This window comes from Aricia agestis, chromosome 9 (assembly GCF_905147365.1).
Source record: "Aricia agestis chromosome 9, ilAriAges1.1, whole genome shotgun sequence".
NCBI classification, from domain to species: Eukaryota; Metazoa; Arthropoda; class Insecta; order Lepidoptera; family Lycaenidae; genus Aricia; species Aricia agestis.
The window spans coordinates 14,228,640-14,251,278 of NC_056414.1; the positions used below are offsets into that span (position 1 = coordinate 14,228,640).

General features: G+C 37.8%; 3 protein-coding genes across 8 annotated transcripts in view; 2 read left to right on the top strand and 1 right to left on the bottom strand.

Moving 5' to 3' along the window:
* LOC121730073 (general transcription factor 3C polypeptide 3) overlaps positions 1-6,979 on the top strand; it is a 23,096-nt gene extending 16,117 nt beyond the window's left edge. Inside the window, exons 1-2 of one of the 2 annotated variants that reach the window (XM_042118902.1) lie at positions 4,398-4,450; positions 4,534-6,979. In XM_042118902.1, the coding sequence (XP_041974836.1) occupies positions 4,543-6,945 (2,403 nt within the window). In that variant the 5' untranslated portion in view covers positions 4,398-4,450; positions 4,534-4,542 and the 3' untranslated portion in view covers positions 6,946-6,979. Of the gene's footprint in view, positions 1-4,397; positions 4,451-4,533 lie in introns of those variants that run through there. The other variant, XM_042118903.1, reaches the window with a different exon arrangement.
* Positions 1-10,781, bottom strand: part of LOC121730080 (F-box/WD repeat-containing protein 9-like) — an 11,258-nt gene extending 477 nt beyond the window's left edge. Inside the window, exons 1-5 of one of the 5 annotated variants that reach the window (XM_042118919.1) lie at positions 10,776-10,781; positions 2,779-2,907; positions 2,242-2,553; positions 1,877-2,142; positions 1,049-1,589 (exon numbers count right to left, since the gene is read on the bottom strand). In XM_042118919.1, coding sequence (XP_041974853.1) covers positions 1,049-1,589; positions 1,877-2,142; positions 2,242-2,553; positions 2,779-2,901 — 1,242 coding nt within the window. In that variant the 5' untranslated portion in view covers positions 2,902-2,907; positions 10,776-10,781. Of the gene's footprint in view, positions 1-1,048; positions 1,590-1,876; positions 2,143-2,241; positions 2,554-2,778; positions 2,933-3,183; positions 3,335-10,775 lie in introns of those variants that run through there. The other 4 variants (XM_042118916.1, XM_042118918.1, XM_042118914.1 and 1 more) reach the window with 4 other exon arrangements.
* Positions 4,348-21,658, top strand: LOC121730072 (DNA ligase 4). The gene is made up of 15 exons (XM_042118901.1): positions 4,348-4,446; positions 7,292-7,469; positions 8,634-8,946; positions 9,491-9,666; positions 10,419-10,589; positions 11,897-12,092; positions 12,301-12,514; positions 14,180-14,306; positions 16,456-16,573; positions 17,143-17,330; positions 17,552-17,689; positions 18,050-18,317; positions 19,279-19,378; positions 20,583-20,754; positions 21,313-21,658. Exons 2-15 carry the CDS (start codon positions 7,302-7,304, stop codon positions 21,649-21,651), a joined length of 2,688 nt encoding a protein of 895 aa, XP_041974835.1. The 5' UTR covers positions 4,348-4,446; positions 7,292-7,301; the 3' UTR covers positions 21,652-21,658.
* Positions 21,659-22,639: the final 981 nt, after the last annotated feature.

The following is a 22,639-nucleotide window of genomic DNA, read 5'->3' on the forward strand; positions in this document are numbered from 1 at the left end:
TACCTACTAATAACAATTATTAACGTAGTAAACTTTAAAGAATCATTATTTATTATTAAGTATATAATTATGTAACAAGTATTGAAATGATGTAAGCTGTTTAATTATTTTTGCTAAAGAAGAGCTGAGATTTCTGGCACAAGGTTCCACTTAAGAGAAATCTCCACCAATGTTTTTGTAAAGCTGTATTTTTGGTGAATAAATAAATTTATTATTATTATTAAAACAAGTTACAAGCAAATGAGGAATAAGGTTAAGGCCTCTTTAAGTCTATACTTATATTATATACTCTGACTGTAAGTTCTAAAGGAATGGGCTATTATTGAGGCATAGCTCCAGACATTTATATAATTCTTGAGGCCCTTACGCGAGTATACTTTTATTGCAAGGATTCAAACAAACTGTGTCCGAATAACAATAGTATACAGTAGCTTGTTTATCAGTTTTTGTCGTAGTCGCTAGATGGCGCTAGTGTGTTGTTTCTCAACACTCACCTCCATTATATAAGTACGCTGGACCCTTTCAAATGACAGCTATTTTTGTGCCTATTTGAAGCGGAATCAGCGCCCCCAATGCGGGGGAAGAGAACTAAATCTGACGTAAAAATGACGTTTGAAAGTCGCCATATTTGCGCTGATAGCAGTAGTGAGAGTACTTGGAACTTATACTAGTGATGACAACCAATAACGATTAAGCAGCCATTTGCAAGTTACGTCAGATTTAGTTCTCTTCCCCCACATTGGGGGCGTTGATTCCGCTTCAAATAGGCACAAAAAGCAGGTGGGTATCATAAGTCCAGCGTACTTGTATAATGGAGGTTAGTATTCCTCAATAAATCTCTATAGTCTAGACTCTAGACTCTAGAGCTGCATACTTAATCAAGATTGTAGTGAATTCACTACTCAAATTTCTAAATACAGTGTGTTGAAATCTCTTATTAATGGAAGCAACTCATTGATCAATAGATCAACTCCTCAACTGCTTCAAGCATTGTCATGACTCGTGTCACATCATGATTTGCCCAAAATTGAACATATTAAGAACTAACCTGTGTTATGTCAACTGTGCTTGTCTGTATACTCTTATATTCCTGTGGTGGGTTGCAGTTGTATAAAAACTTAATCTCCCCTCGGTCAGAACTAACAATCATAGTCCCCAGACCCTGGGTACAGCCAGCTACCTTATTAGCCGGTTCAGTATGTGACGACTCAGGCCACAGAGTGTGAGATGTTACATATGTAAAGTCATCAGGGCGGAACAAATGCAATACTCCTTTTGAGTCACCGATATACATTGCACTTGGACTCCAACTCATTGATACTGGGTAAGCTTTGTCTGAAGGAATCTTTATATCATTCTTGAATATCTTTCCAGCTACTCTGTCATATATAGCTAGTGTTTTGTCTTCGCTGACTGATGCTATTTTATCTTTGAAAGCCGATAAAGCCAATATTGGTCCTCTATGGGGTTTGTATGAACTTATTTCAGTTGGTCCACTTTTAATGTCAAATGTCAATATATTTTTGGAATATAAGCCAACCATTACTATCTTGTCACATGCTGCAACTGAAAGAGCTGACATGCCACATCTGAAATAGACGAAAATGTTATTGGTCTTCAATTGATACTTAATAATACAAATAAGTAACAATAAAAAAAATATGTTAATTAAAATATTATTCCATTAATATTAAATACATATTTGCTTCATTAGAAAATCACAAAGCTTCACTATTCTCAATGTGGTTTGCTGCTATAGAGCAGTCATAGGACTTATAAAACTTATAAGATCTATTGGTGCAATATTTAATTGCTGCTCAGGTTCAAAGTGAACTTGTTTAGAGCATAACTATGTTTGTCTTAATTTATCACTTACTGGAATGTTTCCAGACACTCTAAACCAGTTTCAATATCCCAAGCCTTAACAGTACTATCCCATGATGCAGAGTATATAATATTTGGAACATCCTCATCGGTCGCTAAGTCCCAGACCCATCCGCCATGGCCGTCATGTTTTAGTTTGGTTGGTTTTAGACCTGTTAATACAGTTTCATGTTCACTTGATGCATTTGATTCTATGTCTTTTACGTCCCACAATGCTATGCATCTATCTCTACCACCAGAGATACATGTTTTTCCTTGCTAAAACAACTTTAAAATGTTAATGCTTAATAATGTAATGTACACTAATTGAGTTTTATTCAACTTCTGTTTATTATACTGATAACAAATAAAACTTACATTCATTAACAGCACTGTGTCCACAGAAGCGTAGTGCACATCTTTGATTATTAGGTGTTTCATTGTTTTCTCCACATTGTACCATTTACTCTTCTCAACATCCATTTCGACACATACTTCAGGCCAATCGATTTGAGTCTCATCATAAGTTTCTAAGTAGCACAATGGAGGGAAAAAGCCTTTTACTCGCTCGTGTACCCAGTGTTTCCACAGACTTTCATCTTCCAAAATATCCATAAACCTTTTGCATACTCTTCTTAGAGTACATCTCAAAAAGTCTGCTTCCAAATATGAACATATCTTAAGTATAATCTGAAATTAAACAATACATTATAAAATATCTGACTTAAATCTAAATTAGCTAATTATCTCTAAAATGATTTGTTATTTCATGTCATTTGGCATTTCAGCTGTCTGTAATTACAAATTAAGCACTGACTGACAATATTCGTTTGTAAGAACAAACAAATATTGTCAGTCAGTAATTAATTTCAATTTTATAATAGGTATACATAATTTGTTTAAAATTGTTAGTACCTCTAGTGGCAAATTTTCAAATGTTGGTTCAGCTGCCTTATAAATTTCATCATAATTCGTTTCTGCTAAATCTGTTTCGATTTCACAACTAAAGTTTTCGGTTGTTTCAAGAACTTCACACATTTTAGTCTACAAATAACAGCTGTGAAATTAAAAGATAACAATACAGTGTATGACTAAGGCTATGACAGGACATAAAATAAACCAGTATTCTCTTTATGGACAATAACACAAATCTCGTTTTCCATGGGATCCTAAATTTAAAAAAAAAAAATTGTTACTGTTGGAAGATATTGTCGATAAGAGTTTTAGTAGATTACAAACGTTCAATAAAATGTGGCCTAGATAGGATAGTCTCGAAACAATGCTATTTTTATACGGTTCTCGATTCCATTAAACAAAGACCTTACCTTTTTTGCTTAGGGATTACATATACGTATGTTTGTAATAGTGAAACACAAATGCATAAAACTTATTTCAACAATACTATCTAGCACTCTATAAAAATTTCCCTTTCACATTACACGATTGTTTGAAAGTAAACTTGCTAAACAGAAATATTTTGGTTGATTTTTGTTATTTTGACAGAAAAACAGCTGTGACTTGAGTTCATCTTCTTCTTCTTTTTTTTCTTATTATGGCACTCGGCTTTTTAACCATGGCCAGTGTCAAGTAAAATATGGCCGTTTAAATTCCAGATTATTGTCAAGTCGAAGGTCTAGTAAAAGTCTAATGTCGGTTGTACATTCTCGCCGAGACACAGCGAGGCGGCCCGAGTGCGAGAATGTAAATGGGTGCGCTCGCCTCGTCTCGCCTGTCTCGGACCCTCTCGGTCCGGTGTCGGTATTTTGCGCCCGAGACAAAGGGTCTCACGAGGAAAGCGAGCGCATTACTGTACACTCTAGCGTTTCCGCTTCGCAGACGCTTGTTCGCATAGGTTTGACCTAAGCTTAAACCTCATTTTTATGCGGGCAGCGGGCTCCACACTCGCGGCGCGAATTACAGCCGCGATTCACGGATACTTGAACGCGCCGTGAACACGTCACGAACAATTAATATGGCCCTCAGCAGCTCAGCTACCTACATTATAATATTATATACACTCGCAATCTTCGCATATTTACGTTCGGGCATTTGAGTAAAATGGACGTTGAAGTCTCTGTTGCTGCTGCTCTGACATTGTGTGCGACAGCGAATAAAAGCGAGTGTGGAATCCACACTTATTCACTGTACTGTGGATGATGTTCGCGTTCGCGCTTCGCTAGCCCTTGGCGCGGGGCAAAAAATCGACAGCGGTCGAATAGCCATTTAAATTAAAAAAAAAACAAACGTGTAACATCGATCAGGGATCAGGGCTTGTACCACGAAACCGTTTTGAGACTCATACAATCGAATGAGAATGCCGCATCCTACTCTAACGTGAAATGACGGTGATAGAGCAGGATGCGGATTCTCATCCGATTGTTTGAGTCTCAAAACTGATTTCGTAGTAGGCCTACCACCTACAGAACAAAATTAAAAAATAAAAATGTCAAAACAAAATGTTTTGCAACATCGCCGATCGCATGCGGCAATTCCGAATTGACTGTCTTAAAAAGTCTTGATTTTAGTTTTCCATATAATTTTGTAAATATTGGGATTCACTAATAAATCCTATTTGTAAGCATTGTGAGTACCTTTGCTTTTTCTTTTTATAAATTACACATTGTTGTACTTTATATTTTTATTCTTATATTTTTTAATAACTCAACTAAGTTGTCCAAAATGGACTCGGAACTACCACAAGAAGGCGGTCCTGAAAAGATGGATATCGAAAAAGAGTTAACAAACAAGTTTTTGAGCGGTCAAATGTCTTTTGCTGAATATTCGAGTGAGTGGTATGAAGGTGACGAAGAAGAAGATTTAGACGAGGCGGACAAAAGATTCGAGGAGGAACCCCAGCAGTCTAGACAGTTAAGTAAAATCTTGAAGAAAAAGCGCAGATATACTCGCCTTTCAACAGCACTTCTGGGCTTGATGGGAGAAGCCAACTTACGTTTCGCTCGTGGCGACGTAGAAATGGCCGAAAGGATGTGTCATGAAATTATCAAGCAATTGCCAACAGCCGCCGAACCTTACCAGACGCTCGCACAAATATATGAGAATGATTCTGACAAATCTCTTCAATTTTCTCTTCTCGCAGCTCATTTGGGCCGCGCCGATGCTGATGAATGGTGGAGACTAGCCGGAATATCTAAGCAACGAAATGACATTAAGCAGGCAATGATTTGCTACACTCAAGCAACAAAAGCAGAACCTCAAAATATGGAAACGCACCTCAGACGGTTAGAATTTGTAGAGTACCTAGAAGAAATTAAATTTCCACTAAATTCATTGAATATATCTCGAGTAAAGTGTTACCATAAAATTGTGACTTCCATGTCACCTCACAAAGGTGAAATTATCATGAAGTATGCTAGAATGGCTGCATCTCTTTATGATACTAGTACAGAAGTAGAGAGAACTATTGAAGTGTTATCAGCAGCATTTAAGAAATGCCCAGCATTGTTTACACCGCAAGATATGAACATCTACTTGGAAATGTTGATTACACAAAAACAGTATCAAACCTGTATAGAAGTTTTTGTATCAGGTGTGGGTATTGACATTGAAGCCGAAATACAAACCTTCAAAACTGCAACTGGTGAAATTGAAGAGCAGACAAACTATATAAATTGCATGATCCCAGACAATTTGGCTATTGATCTTAAAAGCAAACTTTTAGTGTGCTTTATTCATTTGGGTGCATTCAACCTTGTACAAACACTATTGAGTGATTTTCTAAAGAATGATGTGGAAAAAGCCGGGGATCTTTACATGGACATAGAAGAAGCATTTTCAGCTGTGGGTCACCACGAAATGGCTATAAAGCTTTTAGAACCTCTAGTTAGGAACACAAATTTTGATTTAGGGGCTGTCTGGCTCAAGCATGCTGAATGTTTATTAAACTTGGGTAGAATTGACGATGCTGTGGAATCATATCACAAGGTTCTTAAACATGTGCCACAACATCCGGATGCCCGTAGAAAACTGTTTACTATTCTCGAGTCCAAGGGGTGCATCAATGAAGCCTTGAACATCCTGCAACAAGATCCTAAATTTGTTGTAAGTCCCTCTCTTCTCTACGAGCAGTGTAAAGTTTTAAAAAAGTACAACATGTTACTAAAATATTTAGAAGTCGGTGAAATATTTTTATCCAGACATGGAACAAAACTTAGACATCAGGAGGAATTGATCATGGCGAGTCGAGTGAAAGGGGCACTGGAGCTTTTGCATAATTTTCGGACACTCAGAGGAGAAAGTATACATAGTGAGGATGATATACAGTTTGCAGATGAATCATTTAAAATACCAGTTGGTGAGGAGTGGGAATTTTTTCTTGAACTCTATAACATCGCTTTCCAAAACAAATTGTATCCAATTATGGAAAGATTAACATTCACAGCTTTTCTTGTTAAAGGATTTTCGACTTACAGACAACACTTGGAATACTATTGTGCACAATCTTGTATGTTGAATCGAGATTTTAAAAATATGTTAAAGTTTTTAAGAGATTTGGCCAATAAATACTATGGCACAAGGATATTTAACTTACTTGGATATGTTTTCAATTTTTCTGAGGAATGTATACAAAATCGTTACATTACTAGGCTCTTTCAGAAAGATTGTAATGTAGTTAGATTGTTGTTCTATGGGAACAACTTTTTTATATCTGGGAGATACTTGATAGCTTTAAAATATTACTTGGAATACCATGATCATTGCAGAGAGCCAATTTCGGCTCTTCTTATTGCCATCAGTATTTTGTCACTTGCAGCTCAGAAGACGGTTGACAAACATCATAATTTAATTTTACAAGGAATTTCTTACATGCAGACATATCGAAAACTACGAAAATGTGACCAAGAAGCATACTATAATCTAGGTAGGGCATACCAAATGTTAAATATAAATAATCTAGCAATAGAGTGCTATGAAAAGGCCCTTAAATGTGGACCTATAGCCCAGTGTAGTCAGCACGGCGTTTTAGACTTAACAAAGGAGGCTGCTTTTAACTTATATGTTATTTACAAAGACCATTCTCCAGAAATAGCTAGAAGATATATTTTAAAATACTTGGTTGTATAAATAAACTTTACAGTAAGATGACGTCTTTCTCTTGTCAAACACCTTTAGCAGTTATAGAGTTATGAAATACTTTTGTAGTAGCTCTACAGACAGAGTCTAAAATTGTATCAACAATAGGGAAGAATAAAGATGAAATAAATAAAATTAATACATTGGCTTAGTACGGTTTCACCTTTAAACAGTTTAAAAAACATTTTGAAATATTTACATGTTTTATGATTTTTTAACATACTACTGATGTTTTCCTACATAAAATAATTAAATTTAAGCCATAATGAAATCTTCCCCACTTACTGCCTTAACTCTAGAGTGTGTCGTTAAATTCTTCAACAAGTGTTTGTTTTAGATCCACAAGAATGGCCGACACAAACATAACACCAGCAAATGAAATAACATTCAATGAAATATGTTTATTATTTGAAAAATTGTATAAAAGAAAAAAACAAAGACAGGAACAAAATAAAATTTTGATGAACTTTGTTAATGAATTCAGATTGAAAGTAGCGAAAACTATTGGAAAAAAGGTAAATACTGCTTTTATTATATTTTGTTGTTTATAAGATACTCCCCTCAAAATATGCTGAGTGCTACTGGCTACTGCTGAGTGTGAGATTCTATTACTTCTTGCCATAGGCACTTTAACGACAATTTGTTTGGCTTTGAATAACTAAGTTTCTAATGACGGCCACTAGGGGCGCTGTTTCGATCCCGTACAAAATATTAAAGTTAACCTCGTAATGATTTGCGATACCACAGCCATAGATTTGGTCAGTTGGTTGTCTATTTAAGCCCTACCCTAGGTAGCAGGAGTGGGTAGGTCCTAAATCCAACTACGTATAATTACTGTCCTATATCCTATCTATCTACTGCCAACTATTACTATACTAGCGACCCGCCCTGGCGTCGCACGGGTATAAAATATATAGCCACTGAAAAAATGATTAAAATCGATAGCCTATGATCCTTCACATGGTCTACTTCTTGTCTGTGCCAAATAACATAAAAATTGCTCCAGTTCGCGAGATAAGCCCTTTCAAATAATTTCTCCCGTTTTTACCACATTCTCCTATTAGTCTTAGCATGATAAAATATAGCCTATAGCCTTCCTCAATAAATGGGCTATCTAACACAGAAAGAATTTTTTAAATCGGACCAGTAGTTCATGAGATTAGCGCGTTAAAATTAGCCCTTTTAAATAATTTTCCTCTATTTCTTCGCTCCTATTAGTCTTAGCCCCAATTTCACCAACGTATGTTAGCGTTAACAGCTTGTTAAAATGTCATGTCTTCTCTTTCATTCATAAGAAAAATGAAAGAGGTAACGTGATACTAGTTCGAGCGTTAACTTTAACAGTCGTTGGTGAAATTGGGGCTAAGGCTCAATTTGACCAACGACTGTTAAAGTTAACGCTCGGATTAGTATCACGTTACTTCTTCGTTTTTCATATGAATGAAAGAGAAGACATGACATTTTAACAAGCTGTTAACACTAACAGACGTTGGTGAAATTGGGCCTTAGCATGATAAATTATAGCCTATAGCCTTCCTCGATAAATGGGCTATCTAACACTGAAAGAATCATCAAAATCCGTTGCGTAGTTTTAAAGATTAATTTAAGGGACATGAGGGAAAAAAGCGACTTTGTTTTATAATATGTATAGATTTAGCTTACCCAACACCTTGTTTCAGAATACAACCTTCTATCCTATACTAAGACTGCTACTTCCGCAGTGCGAGCGCGAGAGGAACCCTTACAATCTAAAAGAGACGAAGCTAGGGAGGCTATTGGTGAACGTCCTTGGGCTCAACAAACAGTCTGACGTAGCTCAGAAACTGTTGAACTTTCGAGCTGTAAACAGTGGTTCAAATGACAGTGATTTCGCGAGCGTCGCATACTTTGTATTAAAGTCTAGAATAGGCCAAGATGCGTCGACCGTGAGTGTTGGTGTAGTGAATGAAGTGCTACACACTATTGCTTCAGCCGAAACGGGCAATAAAGGACGTAAGTTGAGTTTGTTTGAGATGAGTACATTAGAGATTAACTACCACACAAACTGCCGCACTCAGAGTGGAACATTAATTAGTTAAATCATAAATGTAATAAGTAATTTATTCAAAATTTTGACATAAGCCCCATACATTATCTGTCAAACTCTTAAATTTATATTTAAGAGTTTGACAGATAATGTATGGGGCTTATGTTATTTATAAATAAAAATTAAAGTATGTCTCTGAGTACGGCGCGGCGCGGCGGTCAGACCGCCGTACTCATATTTACGAATTAATTACATTTAAGTAATTAATGTTCCACTCTGAGTGCGCCAGAGAGACAAATATGTATATTTAAAATGTCTTCTCTTTCATTCATATGAAAATCGAAAGAGGTATGAGCTAAGATATAAAGGAGAAGAGAGACAAAGGAAAGGTCTCTTGAGTATTTTTTTCTTTTTTTTTTACTAATAATACACTTTATTAAAATAAGGTTTAATATTCTACCGACATTGGTAGATATTAGATTTACTTATTAACATATTCCACATTTTCAGCTGTTCTCGACGAGTCGTTCAGTTATCTGATGAAAAAGTTAAACGCAGCAGAGTTCAAATGGATACTGCGGATAATATTGAAGGATTTGAAACTAAGTATGAGCACGCAGCGCATTTTGGGCGCTTTCCATCCGGACGCACCAGAGTTCTTCCAAAACTGTAATAATATTCAGAAGGTATTTTTAATTTGTTTTATCAGAAAAATTAGTTAGGTGCGATTCATTAATTAGGTACGTGTTTTTTAAGCCCTCTTTTATTTATTTATTTATTTAAAGATACACCAACAACATAATTATTGTGACAACATTAATAACTTAAAAGCTAATACATTTTTGTTTTAAACTAACACAATAGTTAATTACAGGCGTATGCAACTGTTTTAGAGGTATTTGCTCCTTACATTAAAATAAGTTTCTAGAAGTGTGTCATAAGAAATGCTTAACTTACTATAATATTTAATGTAATTATAATTAATATAAACGAACTTACAATTAATTAGAAGAACTAATATTTAATTTTATTTTCAAGCCTTACGTGATTAATGGACAATCCCTTACGTGTATAAACATTAATGCTGCAAAAGAAAACAATGTCTACAAAAAATGTGTTCGTTCGTATTGCACAAAGTTCCAACTTCAAAATGATTCAACAAAATATCCTTCCTTCAGTAAGACAAGGACACTATTATACTATAGTCTTTTTTTATGAGTGTTGAGCGAATGGCACTGCTATAATTATATTTCCAACATTATCATTGACTCATTTTAATTTCAATGCAATACAAATATTGTCGCTTATATTATTCAATTAATAATATCTAATTAGTAAATAAACAAGATACGTCAGTGATGATCCATTTGAGCTTAACCGGTGCTAGACTATTTTAGCTTGAGATTTAATTCATCATCATCATCATGATTTTTGTCAGGTGTGCGAAGAGTTTGAGGACGGTGACATTAGGCCTTTGGAACTGGGCGTCCAAATCGGATACGCGATCTGTCCCATGCTGTCCGAGAGAATGGACGTCACGGACGTACATCAACTGTCGCCAGACAAAGCTTATCAGGTTGAGGATAAATTTGATGGCGAAAGATTTCAGGTAGGTTACTTATATTGTATACCACACCAGTTTTCGAGCGTTATGCATATTTCGAGTTCAAAACTCAATGTTATGTAAATGTCCAGTCACCGCATTTTGAACAAGACCTAGCCCTACATGTTTCTTACACTCGCGCCTGATGCATTGCATTGCTTTCTCAGTCTTTACCGAACTTGAAGACAAAACGTTAATTTGTGCGCGGATGAGAGACAAGTGACCTTATGCTCGATTTACACGGGTGACTAACGGGTCGATTTTAGTCGCGCGGCAAGTCACCAGTCGAATCGCCTGTCCAATTTACACATTCTACAAAAATCGCCTGTGCCGCCCGAGATCTCCGCTATGTATTTGCAGCAAGCGATCGCTTGCGACTGAGCGTTTGAACGGTTGATTTTAGTCACCAGCCGCATGCGGCCACTGGCCGCAGAACTTTGGGGCTTGCGGCTTTAGCCGCATGCGGCGTAGTCGGATTGTCATTTAGACGGTCGATTTTCGCCGTGCGGCTTTAGTCACCCGTGTAAATCCACCATTTGGCATTTCAAAGATTTTTATTTATCTAGCGACTGGAAGTTTAAAAAAAAACCGGCCAAGTGCGAGTCGGACTCGCGCACCGAGGGTTCCGACAGCTTAAAGGTATTATAGACCTGAGTATTTAGTATGAATTTCAATTTAATACCTCTACGCGTTTATGAGGAAATGGGTAGTAAGTTTAAAATTATTAAAAAAAAATATATTATGTGATGTAACTAAAAATTTATGGTTTTCGTAATTTTTCCTTTATCTATGCTATAAGACGTTGCTTCGTACCAAATTTCAAGATTCTGAGTTCACGGGAAGCACCCTGTAGGTTTTGATTCCCTTGCAAGTGTCGAAAATTTGCGGCATAAACGGCTGTATCTTTTGATTGCGTTGGCTTAGAAGTTTGATTTTTTCACAGCTTCAAGGGACAGTAGACCTGAGTAATTGATATAAATTTCAGCTTCATGCCTCCACGCGTTCCTGAGAAAAAGGGTCTTGACAGACGGACAGACGGACAACAAAGTGATCCTATAAGGGTTCCGTTTTTTCCTTTTGAGGTACGGAACCCTAAAAATCAATTTCTCAAGTCCTCGTCCCTAGAGTCCAAAATGCCAGAGTACTCTCAATTTGGTATTTCATGAGAATACCTGTATTTTGTACTTAGATGGAAACCGGACACGAATACATAATCTAATATGGATCGAAGCTGCGTTATTATGGCATGCAGTAGAATCAGGGTACAGGGGTACAGAAGTCGTATAAAAGCTCATTGGTTTCTTTGTGCACAGATGCACATGGAAAACGGAGTGTTCAACTATTTCTCACGCAAGGGTTTCTCGTACGCCGACAACTACGGACAGACATACGAGTCGGGCTTGCTCACGCCGTACCTGAAGGATTGTTTGAACAGTAACGTCAAAAGCGTCATACTCGATGGAGAAATGATGGGATGGCATAAAGAGAAGCAATATTTCGGATCCAAAGGTATTTCATATTAATTTTATTTAGTCCGAAGTTTATGTGAAAGTAGTACAAAAGTATGTCTGTTTGTTATTTTAAGCCGTTATTTATTCGATTTTATGAATTTGATATAGAAAGACTTCAAGTCTCTCAAAAGGAAAAATTATACCTTATCATGGAAATGTTTTGCAGCAAGGACCTAATCGTAGTTACTAAAAGATTTCAATCGCAGGTTACTCGTACGACATCAAGAAAGTAACAGATAACTCGTCGTATCGCCCCTGTTTCTGCGTATTCGACGTGCTCTACTACAACGGCCGTTGTCTCATCGGACCCCCCGAGAAAGGCGGAGTTACTCTCAGAGATAGACTGAAGGTACTGGACACTGTATTCACCGATGTGGTCGGCGTTATACAGATCAGTAAACGGAAGATTGTCAAAGATAGGTGGGTATTTTCTCAGTTTTTTTTATTAATTATTTATTTTTAACCCCCGACAAAAAAGAGGGGTGTTATAAGTTTGACGTGTCTGTCTGTCTGTCTGTTTGTCTGTGTGTGTATCTGTCCGTGGCATCGTAGCATCCAAACGGGTGGACCGATTTTGATCTAGTTTTTTTTGTTTGAAAGCTGACATGATCGAGAGTGTTCTTAGCTATAATTCATCATCATCAGCCTGCTCAGTGCTGGACAATCAGGGTTTATCTGGTTCATGAAAGGCTGTTAGCAACTTGTAGTCGTTTGATGGGTTTTATATTTCATTCTAGTTCGTGACATTTGTGAATATACAATAAACGTATTACGTATACACATAATAATGGAAAGTTGACCTGGTGCTGCAGCATCACCTGGTAATGAATAGGATATCCAACTCCTCGCCAACTTAGAGCAGAGGTTTCGGGTTTGGGCTCATTTTAATAGCGACAACCAGTAAGAAGTAGATAAATAGCAAATATTTTCATGCTGCTGCTGCAGCATCACCTAGATTCTATAGGAACCGAGCTTCGTATGAACCCAAAGTGGAGATTTCATGTTTGGGCTCATATTAACGGCCTCATCGAAAAGGACATTGATAGATGGTAATCATGAAACTATGATTTTGTTGATAGGAATTATTCTGCACTTTAACCAACACAAGTTTAAAAAGTATGAAATAAAATTAAATTAAGAAATTAAAAAAAAAGCGGTTCCCCGACACACCTTGACAACAATTATGGACTAAAATATTACTTTACACAAGTTAGGAATTATTTGAACTTAAAGGCAGTAAACATTATTTCATTACTTTTTAAAGTTGTTTGGCGGGGGTTTTTTTTAATTTTTTAATTTAATTTTTTGCTTTTTAAAAGTGTTCTAACAACAAAAAAGTTTGGAACCGTTGTTCTGCAGTATTTGTTCTTGACATTTCTCATCGCTTTGCTGCAATGTAACCGCCTAGTGCGGTCTTTCCTTAAGGCCTCAGTCTCGATATTAGCGCGCAGTGAGGCGGGAGCGTTGGCGGCGGCGCGGGAAGCCGTCTAGTACGCCGCGCGCCATTGCCTTCGAGCCCAGCTGTTTCATATAAATCTATCCCACCAAAAACATTTCGTGTAAAATGTTGCCTAGACGACCACATTAAGTGTACACTGTGAAAAAGATAATATAAAATCATATATGTAGAGCCAAGCTTCTGAATCTACACGGCCATACTCTACTGACCCTAACTAAAACAAATTCTACATAATATCATTGTATGGCTCAGCTGTTCGTTACTAACTTCAGATCAGAAACTAGTAACTACAGATACATTGGAACGCGCCGCTCCCGCGCCGCCGCCGCCACCACCCCGCTGCCCGCTGATTTCGAAGCTGAGACCTAAGAGACACTTATAGCATAGAATAGAAAGATCTAAGACAATCGTATCCCCAGGTATAGGAGCTTAGAGTCGAATTTTACGATGTTGGAATTGAGACTTTATTGCTTTCCTTTCAAATAATTTTAGATGCCAAATTTATACAACTTCAGGAAAAAAGACAACAAGCAAAGATAATATTATATCTTTATCATTGTTATGGTCTTTGTTGTTAAAAACTGCTCGTAAACTAGCTATTTTAATATTTTTATTTTTGTTAACAGTTCCGAAGTACTAGAAGGTCTCAATACGGCTATCGAGAACCAAGGCGAGGGCATCGTGGTCAAAGACTTGGACTCCTACTACATTGCCAACAAACGAAACGCCGGCTGGTATAAGATAAAACCAGAGGTAAAAAATGTTTTTTACTATTAAGTATGCCTTAAGACAAGTATGACTGACCCAAAAAATCAAACATCGTCCTTCTCTCGTCACACTCACGCCCGTCTTTCATATGCCAGGTAAAAAAGGACGACGCGGATTCATGGCCAAATTAGTTTTTTCTCAATAACTCGATAAATAATAAATATACATCCCCTATAGCTCCTCCGTTCGCAACCTCGGTATATACTTTGACCGCACTCTTTCATGGAACACCCAAACTCAAGAACTCCGCAAGAAGCTCCTCGCTGCCACTGCTTCTCTCAGACGCCTCAGTTACTTCCTTCCTGTATCAACCAAAATCTCATTAGTTCACGCTCTACTCTTTCCCATCCTAGATTACGCAGATGTCTGCTACAGTGATCTAAATGATCAACTTCTTTCTTCCCTTGAACGCCTGCAAAATCTTTGCATCCGATTCATCTTTGGTCTGAGAAAATACGATCACATATCTAACTACCGGACAGAGCTAAAGTGGCTACCTGTTAAGTTGCGTCGGAATACACATATTCTTCATCTTCTTTTTAATATTCTATTTAATCCCAAAACTCCTGCTTACCTCAAACAAAACTTTACCTTTCTTGGACACAAGCATCCTACACTTCGCTCAGCCAATAAATTAACTCTTGCCTTCCCTTCCCACAACACTAACTTCTATGACTCTTCCTTCACCGTCTCTGCTATTCGTCTGTGGAATTCTTTACCCGAAAGCATACATAAGTCCAAATCTATTGATAATTTTAAAAAAAGACTCAAACAATATTACTTAGATTTAGCTGCAAACTCTTAAACCCTTACGATTTATCCTCTTCTTCGATTCATATTATTATATTACTTATATGTATTTATTTTATTCGGTATAAAGTATCTATTATATTTATTTGTGTATTATATTTATTTATTTATATACTAATAGTATCTTATCTTATTTTTATTTTAAATATTTTTAGTTATATTTTATGGTTGCCTGGTAGAGACTGCTTCCAGCAGTAAGGCCGCCAATTCAAACTATTTCTGTTTTTGTAACGTGTGTAAATTGATCTGTTTTGTTTGTTTGAATAAAGAGTTTTTTATTTATTTATTTATTATACAATATTTTAAAAATTCGCTAGGTCAGTTTCTCAATGATTGAATTTTATACAATGTGTTAAAATATTAACTTAGTTCAATGCACGGTTATGTCAATAAATGAAAAATTCGTGAAAATTTGATGCATCTTTGTCATTTTTTTCTATCGAGAATAATTTAAGATATCGAGTTTTTGCTCAGATCGGATTCTTGGAAATATAATGTAGTATCTAATTAAAGAAAATGAAACAATTTGGGGCTTATTTTCAAGTATAAAACAAAATTATTAAATCGTAAATTTTGGGTCAGTCGCTTTACAAAAAAAACTTTACAAATATGTCATCACACGACCAAGAAACGACTGTGTCTTGGTCGTGTGACTGACATTGGGTGCATCCTATTGCACTAACGCCATGTTGCAATGTGAAGTGACTACTACTACATTGAAATTGACAAACTTGCCGCCCGCGTTGGGCTGTTTGTTCCAAGATTGAATGACTTATTATTGAATTTTAATGGCATTAAAAATGCATCTAATGCTTCTTACAGACGAACGGCACGTGTCGATGGCAGTCTACGGCAGTCGCTCTTTTTTTTCATTGATTTTTTTGACACTTGTTGACAGCAGTCGACGGCTGCCGACGACTGCCGTCGATGCGTGCCGTCGACAAGTTCCGTTCGTCTGTAAGCGCTCAAAGTTCAACTTAGAGCGTTAGTAAGTTGTCACTTACTTGTGACGTGTGCACAGGACAACGTCTGTAAAGTCCTTTAGTGTAGGGGTTCCTAAACTGTGCTCCGCGGCTCCCTGGTGCCGTGGAAAGGTAAAAGGGGCGCTGTGACTCGTGAGTCGATCCTCCATCATTATCCTAAACCACAAATATATATAAAATAAAATTAAAATATTAATTATACAAAGCAGACAGATGATTAAATATTTCTTTATTATTAATACTTACCTATTTGGAACAAGGGTGGAACCCTTGTTCCAAAGAGGTAAGTATTTGGAACCCTTGTTCTTTTTGTGTAATATGTATGTATATTGTATGTTCAGTACACCGAGGGCGCGGTGACGGACCTCGACTTGGTGATAGTGGGCGCGGACGAGGCGGAGAACAAGAGGCAGGGCCGCGCCAAGAGCTTCTACGTCGCCTGCCTCGACCACGCAGAGGGTAAGTCGTTGTTGGTAATATGATTAAATACTAACTTTAACACCCCTATCATGGGTATCGCAGACACAATAGATTATTATGCGGCAGCCGGCTGCCGCTTGGAAATTGGTGGGTTAAAGCGAAAGTACTGTATCTATCTTTTTGTCTGTCTTTCACGTCTAGACCGCGAAAATATCTTAGAAAAAATGTATGGTTTCCGCAAGACTAACCAATTTCTGCGAATTAAAGTTGCAATAAAGTTGGCAACATCTACTAATAGTATTTAAAAATTAAAAAAAAAAACTAAAAATTAATATGTGCGAGTCCAATTCGCAATGATTGGCCAAATGTTTATGTTCATTGTCATTCCAGGCCTTTACAAAACGTACCGTTGTCTGTGATCTGTTGCCGAGAACCCTAATAATTTACGAATAGCTTAGCCGTAAGTTTCATCGCTACAGTACTACTGCTACCTACTGAATAGAGAGGGCACAATACAAATATGATAAAACTTCCAGATTACTAACTTATTCGTATGTATTAATTTTATTATTAATTGAGCACAGCTGGAACCTTTTCCTCTTTTACAGGATCTGAACGGTGGGTGTGCGTGGGTGGAGTCGCGTCAGGTCTGACTTTCGACGAGAAGGAGCGAGTCTGCGCGTTCCTGGAACCCAACTGGAACACCAGCAAGAAGAAACCCCCGCCATCGGATATACACTTCAACAGACTCAAGCCCGACTTGTGGATATTGCCTGAACATTCTATTGTACTCCAGGTATTGATAGAGTTCGACTTCTTTCTCTGTATCCTGAGAGAAAGAGCGAGAAAGTTTGATAAAAGTTAAATGCTACGTGTTTCCGTCACTCGTATATACGCGCAATATTGCTATCGCGTGCGTTTTGAACGACAATGAATATACTATCCTAATTCACTTAGCTAATATTCCTCTCGCTTATAAAAATGCTGAATTTTGAATACCATAAATTGAACTACCAGATCAAGGCGTCAGAGCTGATCCGCAGCACGTACTGTGGCGCGGCGTACACGCTGCGTTTCCCGCGCATCACCGCCGTGCGCGACGACAAACCCGTACGTGACGTCATGACGTTGGACGACTACAACAGACTTGTTGCTGTAAGTTTTGGTTTACAGTTATTTTACCTAAGAGTTTACAGTTATTTAACCTGTATTTTAAAATACTTGGGCCTGTTGCACCACTTCCTCATAAATGCCGAATAGGCTATCCACAGCTTATCTGACAGATGGAGCATCTGTCAGATAAGTTGTGGATAGCCTATCCGGCACTTATCAGGAAGTGGTGAAACAGGCCCTTACTAATTTAAAACCGACCTGTATTTGTCAGTTTGTCACACAATAAGATACACGTTGAAATGACCGATTTGCCGCTCGCGGTGTACGTATGTCTGTTTTTTTTTAATGGCTCATTTCAAATACATACATCGCGAGGTCTCACGACGAATTTCTTTCCTACAGAACAGCAATCCAGTAGAGAAATTATGCACGAAACGCATAAACGAGTCGGAAATCGAGCAGTTCGGTGTGAAAACTCGGCGGACGCGCGCGGCCAAGGTCATACAAGTTCCTGAACAATTCCGAGCGGTGCCGAAGAGAGACGTAGAAGTGACGTCACAGGCGCTGCGCGGACGCAAGATTTGCGTGCTCTCTGATGACGAAGACTGCAAGAAGATTGAGCTGATTAATATTATAGAGTCCCATGGTGGAAAACATGTGGAGAATATTGGTAAGTTTTTTTTTTATGAAATAAAGGGGCAAACGAACATACGGGTCCCCTGATGGAAAGAAACTTCCGCCGCCCATGGACACTCGCAGCATCAGAAGAGCTGCAGGTGCGTTGCCGGCATTTTAAGAGGGAATAGGGTTATAGGGGAGGGTAGGGAAGGGAATAAGGGAGGGTAGGAAAGGAAATAGGCGAGGGTAGGGAAGGGAAAAGGGTAGGGGGATTGGGCCTCCGGTAAACTCACACACTAGGCGAAACGCTCTTTAACGCCGGTTTTCTGTGAGCCCGTGGTATTTAGCGTAGGTGTAAGCATGGCTCTCCCACGTCAGATCGTAAGTAACGATATGACTTGTCTGTATCAGAGTCCGACATGAGACACACCGAAATAAAATTAAACGAGGTACGACTTGGCGACGCATAATAATAATACGAATTAAAATGTCAAATAGCGTGACGCCGCTTAACACTTTCCTTAACAGCATAACATAATGCAGGAATCTATTCGCCGAGAATATTATATACATAGTCCGACATGACTATGTATATAATATTCTCGGCGTTTGTCGTTTAGGTGTAACCTGACATTAAGTAAAGGGAGAGGAAAAAATGCCTATACTCCACTCGGGCTAACTTGTCGCTAGCGGTCATTGCCTCTGTCAAAAACTTGTCATTTTCCATATAAAAACACGATAAACAATATCTGACACTTCATGACGCGATTGACACGCGGTTTATAATATGGAAAATGACAAGTTTTTGACAGGGAGTCAATGACCGCTAGCGACAAGTAAGTTAGCCCGAGTGGAGTATAGATTCTAGAATATAATATACTATATCAAAGAAATAAAAGAATACCCGCGTCTAGTTTTCATACCCTTCTTGTTCTATTGTACCCTTTTAATAATTTAACTAAGACCATAGAGAAAAATTTGTCAATACAGATACGACCTTTTTTTGCTTCTAGGTTCGGACACATGGTGCAGCGTGGCAGGACAGTCGTCTTTCCGTGTTCGGAAACTGATCGCCTCTGGCCAATACGACATAGCGCCGACATCATGGCTCAGGTACGAGGAACTTATTACAATGAAGTAAAAACAGATTACTTAGTGAAATTACATTGAAAATTTTCGATAGCAAAGTTAGACAATTTTTTTTTTAATCGAATGTGGCGATGATTGGCGGCCGAAAAGGAAGATCTTCCGACCGAGCAAGATAGCATGCTCGGTCAGGCTGGAGCCCAATGACGTCATTTCATATTATTATATAGGGAGTGCCTCCGCTGCCGGCGCCGACTACCAAAAATATCAATAATGGGAACCGGCGTATATGGAATCTATACCTTCACACAACGCTCTATAGTGTTGAGTTCGGGTATACCATAAAAATATGTAACGCCGTGTTGAGGGTTTTAAAATATACCCGACTGCAACATTCGTTTTGAGTATAGTATAAAAATATTTACCGTCGTGTTAAGGATTTCAAAACCGGCGGTAAGTGTACTGCCGGCAGCCGAGATATAAAACAACGGCTGCCGGCGCTGGCACTCAAAATGGGAACCGGTGAAAATGCGTAAAACGCTAGGTTCCAATGCCGATAAACAAATTTTAAAAATAAAATATAATTATAATCTCAAATATTCGACTTCTTAACCGACCAAAGGTGGAGGTTGTGTTCTGCTGTGGATATTTTAGTTTTTTGTGATGCATTTTCATTAGCTTTACTACATTTTTTCAGCTACCAAAAAGTAAGATTTTGCACCACAGTACCCCGTAGTATAATTTGGAAGGTAAACAGAACTTCGGACTCCTTATACATGTTAGACTTTAGAGAGTTTCAGCGGTGTTTAAAGAAGCAAAGGTACATATTATATTATGCTACTATGCAGATCAAATTTATCATCATCATCATCATCACTACCATTAAAATATGCATCCTCACATTATGATTTATGACCTTATTATTTATAGTTTTTGATAATTATTCTGTCATTTGACAAGCGATGTTTGCCGAATAGGCGCCGGCAGCCTATTCGGCAAACTTCGGAAAACGGTGCCGGCAGCCGTTTCGGAAAACGGCGCCGGCAGCCATTTCGGCAACCGGCGCCGGCAGCGGAGGCACTCCCTATTATATATCTTGCCGTTCCCAAAAACTACGATAGCGCGATGCAGGATTACGGCGCTAGTTGTGGGTACAGCCACAACATTTTGACTAAGTGTTTTAACTAAAACCTACCTTCCTATCTAATTTCTTTATTGGTTTCATACTCAGGTCTTTACCAAAATCGGATTCACCATGCAACATAGCACCCCTAGACATGCTCTCCATAAAGAAAGAGACGGAGCTACAGCTGTGCCATATGTACGACGAGTACGGAGATAGTTACACGGAGTTTACCGACGAAGCTACGCTTAGGAAATGTTTCCAGAGGATGGATAAGGAGGTATGTTGGCTCTTGTTTTATTAACTGACTTCCAGAAAGAAGGCGGTTATTATAGCGTTAGTAAGGAACATTTTAATAATTGAAAATTCTCATAAAACTATGGAGGAAGTTTGTAAGGAACATTTTACTAATTGAAAAATTTCATGGAACAGTGGGAGAGTGAAAGACATGCTTTGTCATGAATAGTCTAATCGTATACATATCGCACTAAATAGTGTGATACTAAGTACCAAACGCGATTAATTTTATTTGACTTAAAATTTTCATACTCATCCTACATGTAGCTCGAGGACTGCCGGGGTAAAGTAATAAAATAAAATAAAGCGTAGCAATTACTATCAAGTTGTGTAATTATAATTCGCATGCGTCGGATGTAAGGTTTATTTTCGTTACGGTTTATTCGGTCTTGAATTGTATTCCTATCTTTTGACGACCGTTCTTTTATTCTTTCATCTATTATGCAGAAGACCATTCGAAACATAGTGGTTTTATTGTTAGTATTTCGGGTGTATTAGGTATATATTTATTTTGTGTATTAAATTAAGGTCATATTTTCAGCCACCAATCTATTTGACGACCAAAGAGAAACTACAACTTGACTCCGAGTTGTTTGGGGAAGGCCCAAATCCATTCTCATATCTACGCCCCTGCATTATTTACTCCAAGAATCCTTTATACAGTCTCCTAGCTAAACTAAGACAGGCTACGATAACCGATGACATGCAATATGCTACTCACATAGTTGTACCTCAAGAAATTGATGTGAAGGAAATGGAAAATAAGAGACAGGAAAACGCAAAAATAGTGACCGAAGACTGGCTAGAAGCGTGCTTTGAAAGTAATAAAATGGTGGACGAAGTAGATTTTTTACTAACTGAAGATAGAAATAAACGATGATATCTATCGTTGTGGATTCTTTTTTGAAAAATTGCCGTATCCTTATTGAAATTACCTAATCTAAGACTTATTTTAGTGTCCCGCTGACCGTCGGTGCTAACACTGATATGTATCTATTAAATATCAATACTGTCCGCACTGTCCGCTGCGCGTTATTCAATGATGTTAAACTAATAAATTTTATAACAACCCCCGATTTGAAATTGCCTGCACAAAACGCTTTCTACAATTTTACACATCTCGGGCCATCAGCGCCGAAATGACGGCGCGCGTGCGGCCGGCGCGGCGTAAGACTAAAATCAGCCTTAAACTTTTTCTGTTGGGTTTGTTTCCCAATTTAAGAGTATCATTGTATGATGCTTGAAGAGTGTATTGGTTATAAAATTTTCAAGCATACTTACACGCATCGAATTGTATGTGAGACAGAGTTTAAATAAACTGTAAGTTTAACAAAAGTAAAAATCTCAATAACGTAACTTTGAATACAAACACACAACTTTGTTGTAGTTGATTGTAACTTTGCAATAAGTATCAGATGCATTAATTGAGCATAAGATCAAACGCATCCAGCCGTCAAATAAAGCACAATGGAGCGAGGCGGGCGCACAATACTCTCTTGTGTCAAACAAACTGCTCAGTGCATATTGAAATTGTATACTAAACGAAATAAGTGTAGCCACATAATAAGACTACCTATAACATGGCGGCTGCAAGAAAAAAGTAATAATTGACAAGGTCTGAATTAATGATAACAGTATAAATATACCTATGTTTTTAAGGCCGGCAATGCACCCGCAGCTCTTCTAATGTTGCGAGTGTCCATGGGGGACGGTAGTCCAGGTGTCGAGTTTTATTTAATTTAAATATTATTGTTAATTATTAAAGTACACACTTCGTACACAATCATATAATTAATACTTTTATATGAAAATTTCAAGGGCCTATCTGTCGCCATTATTGATATCGAGCAAAAATAGCAAAAAAATCA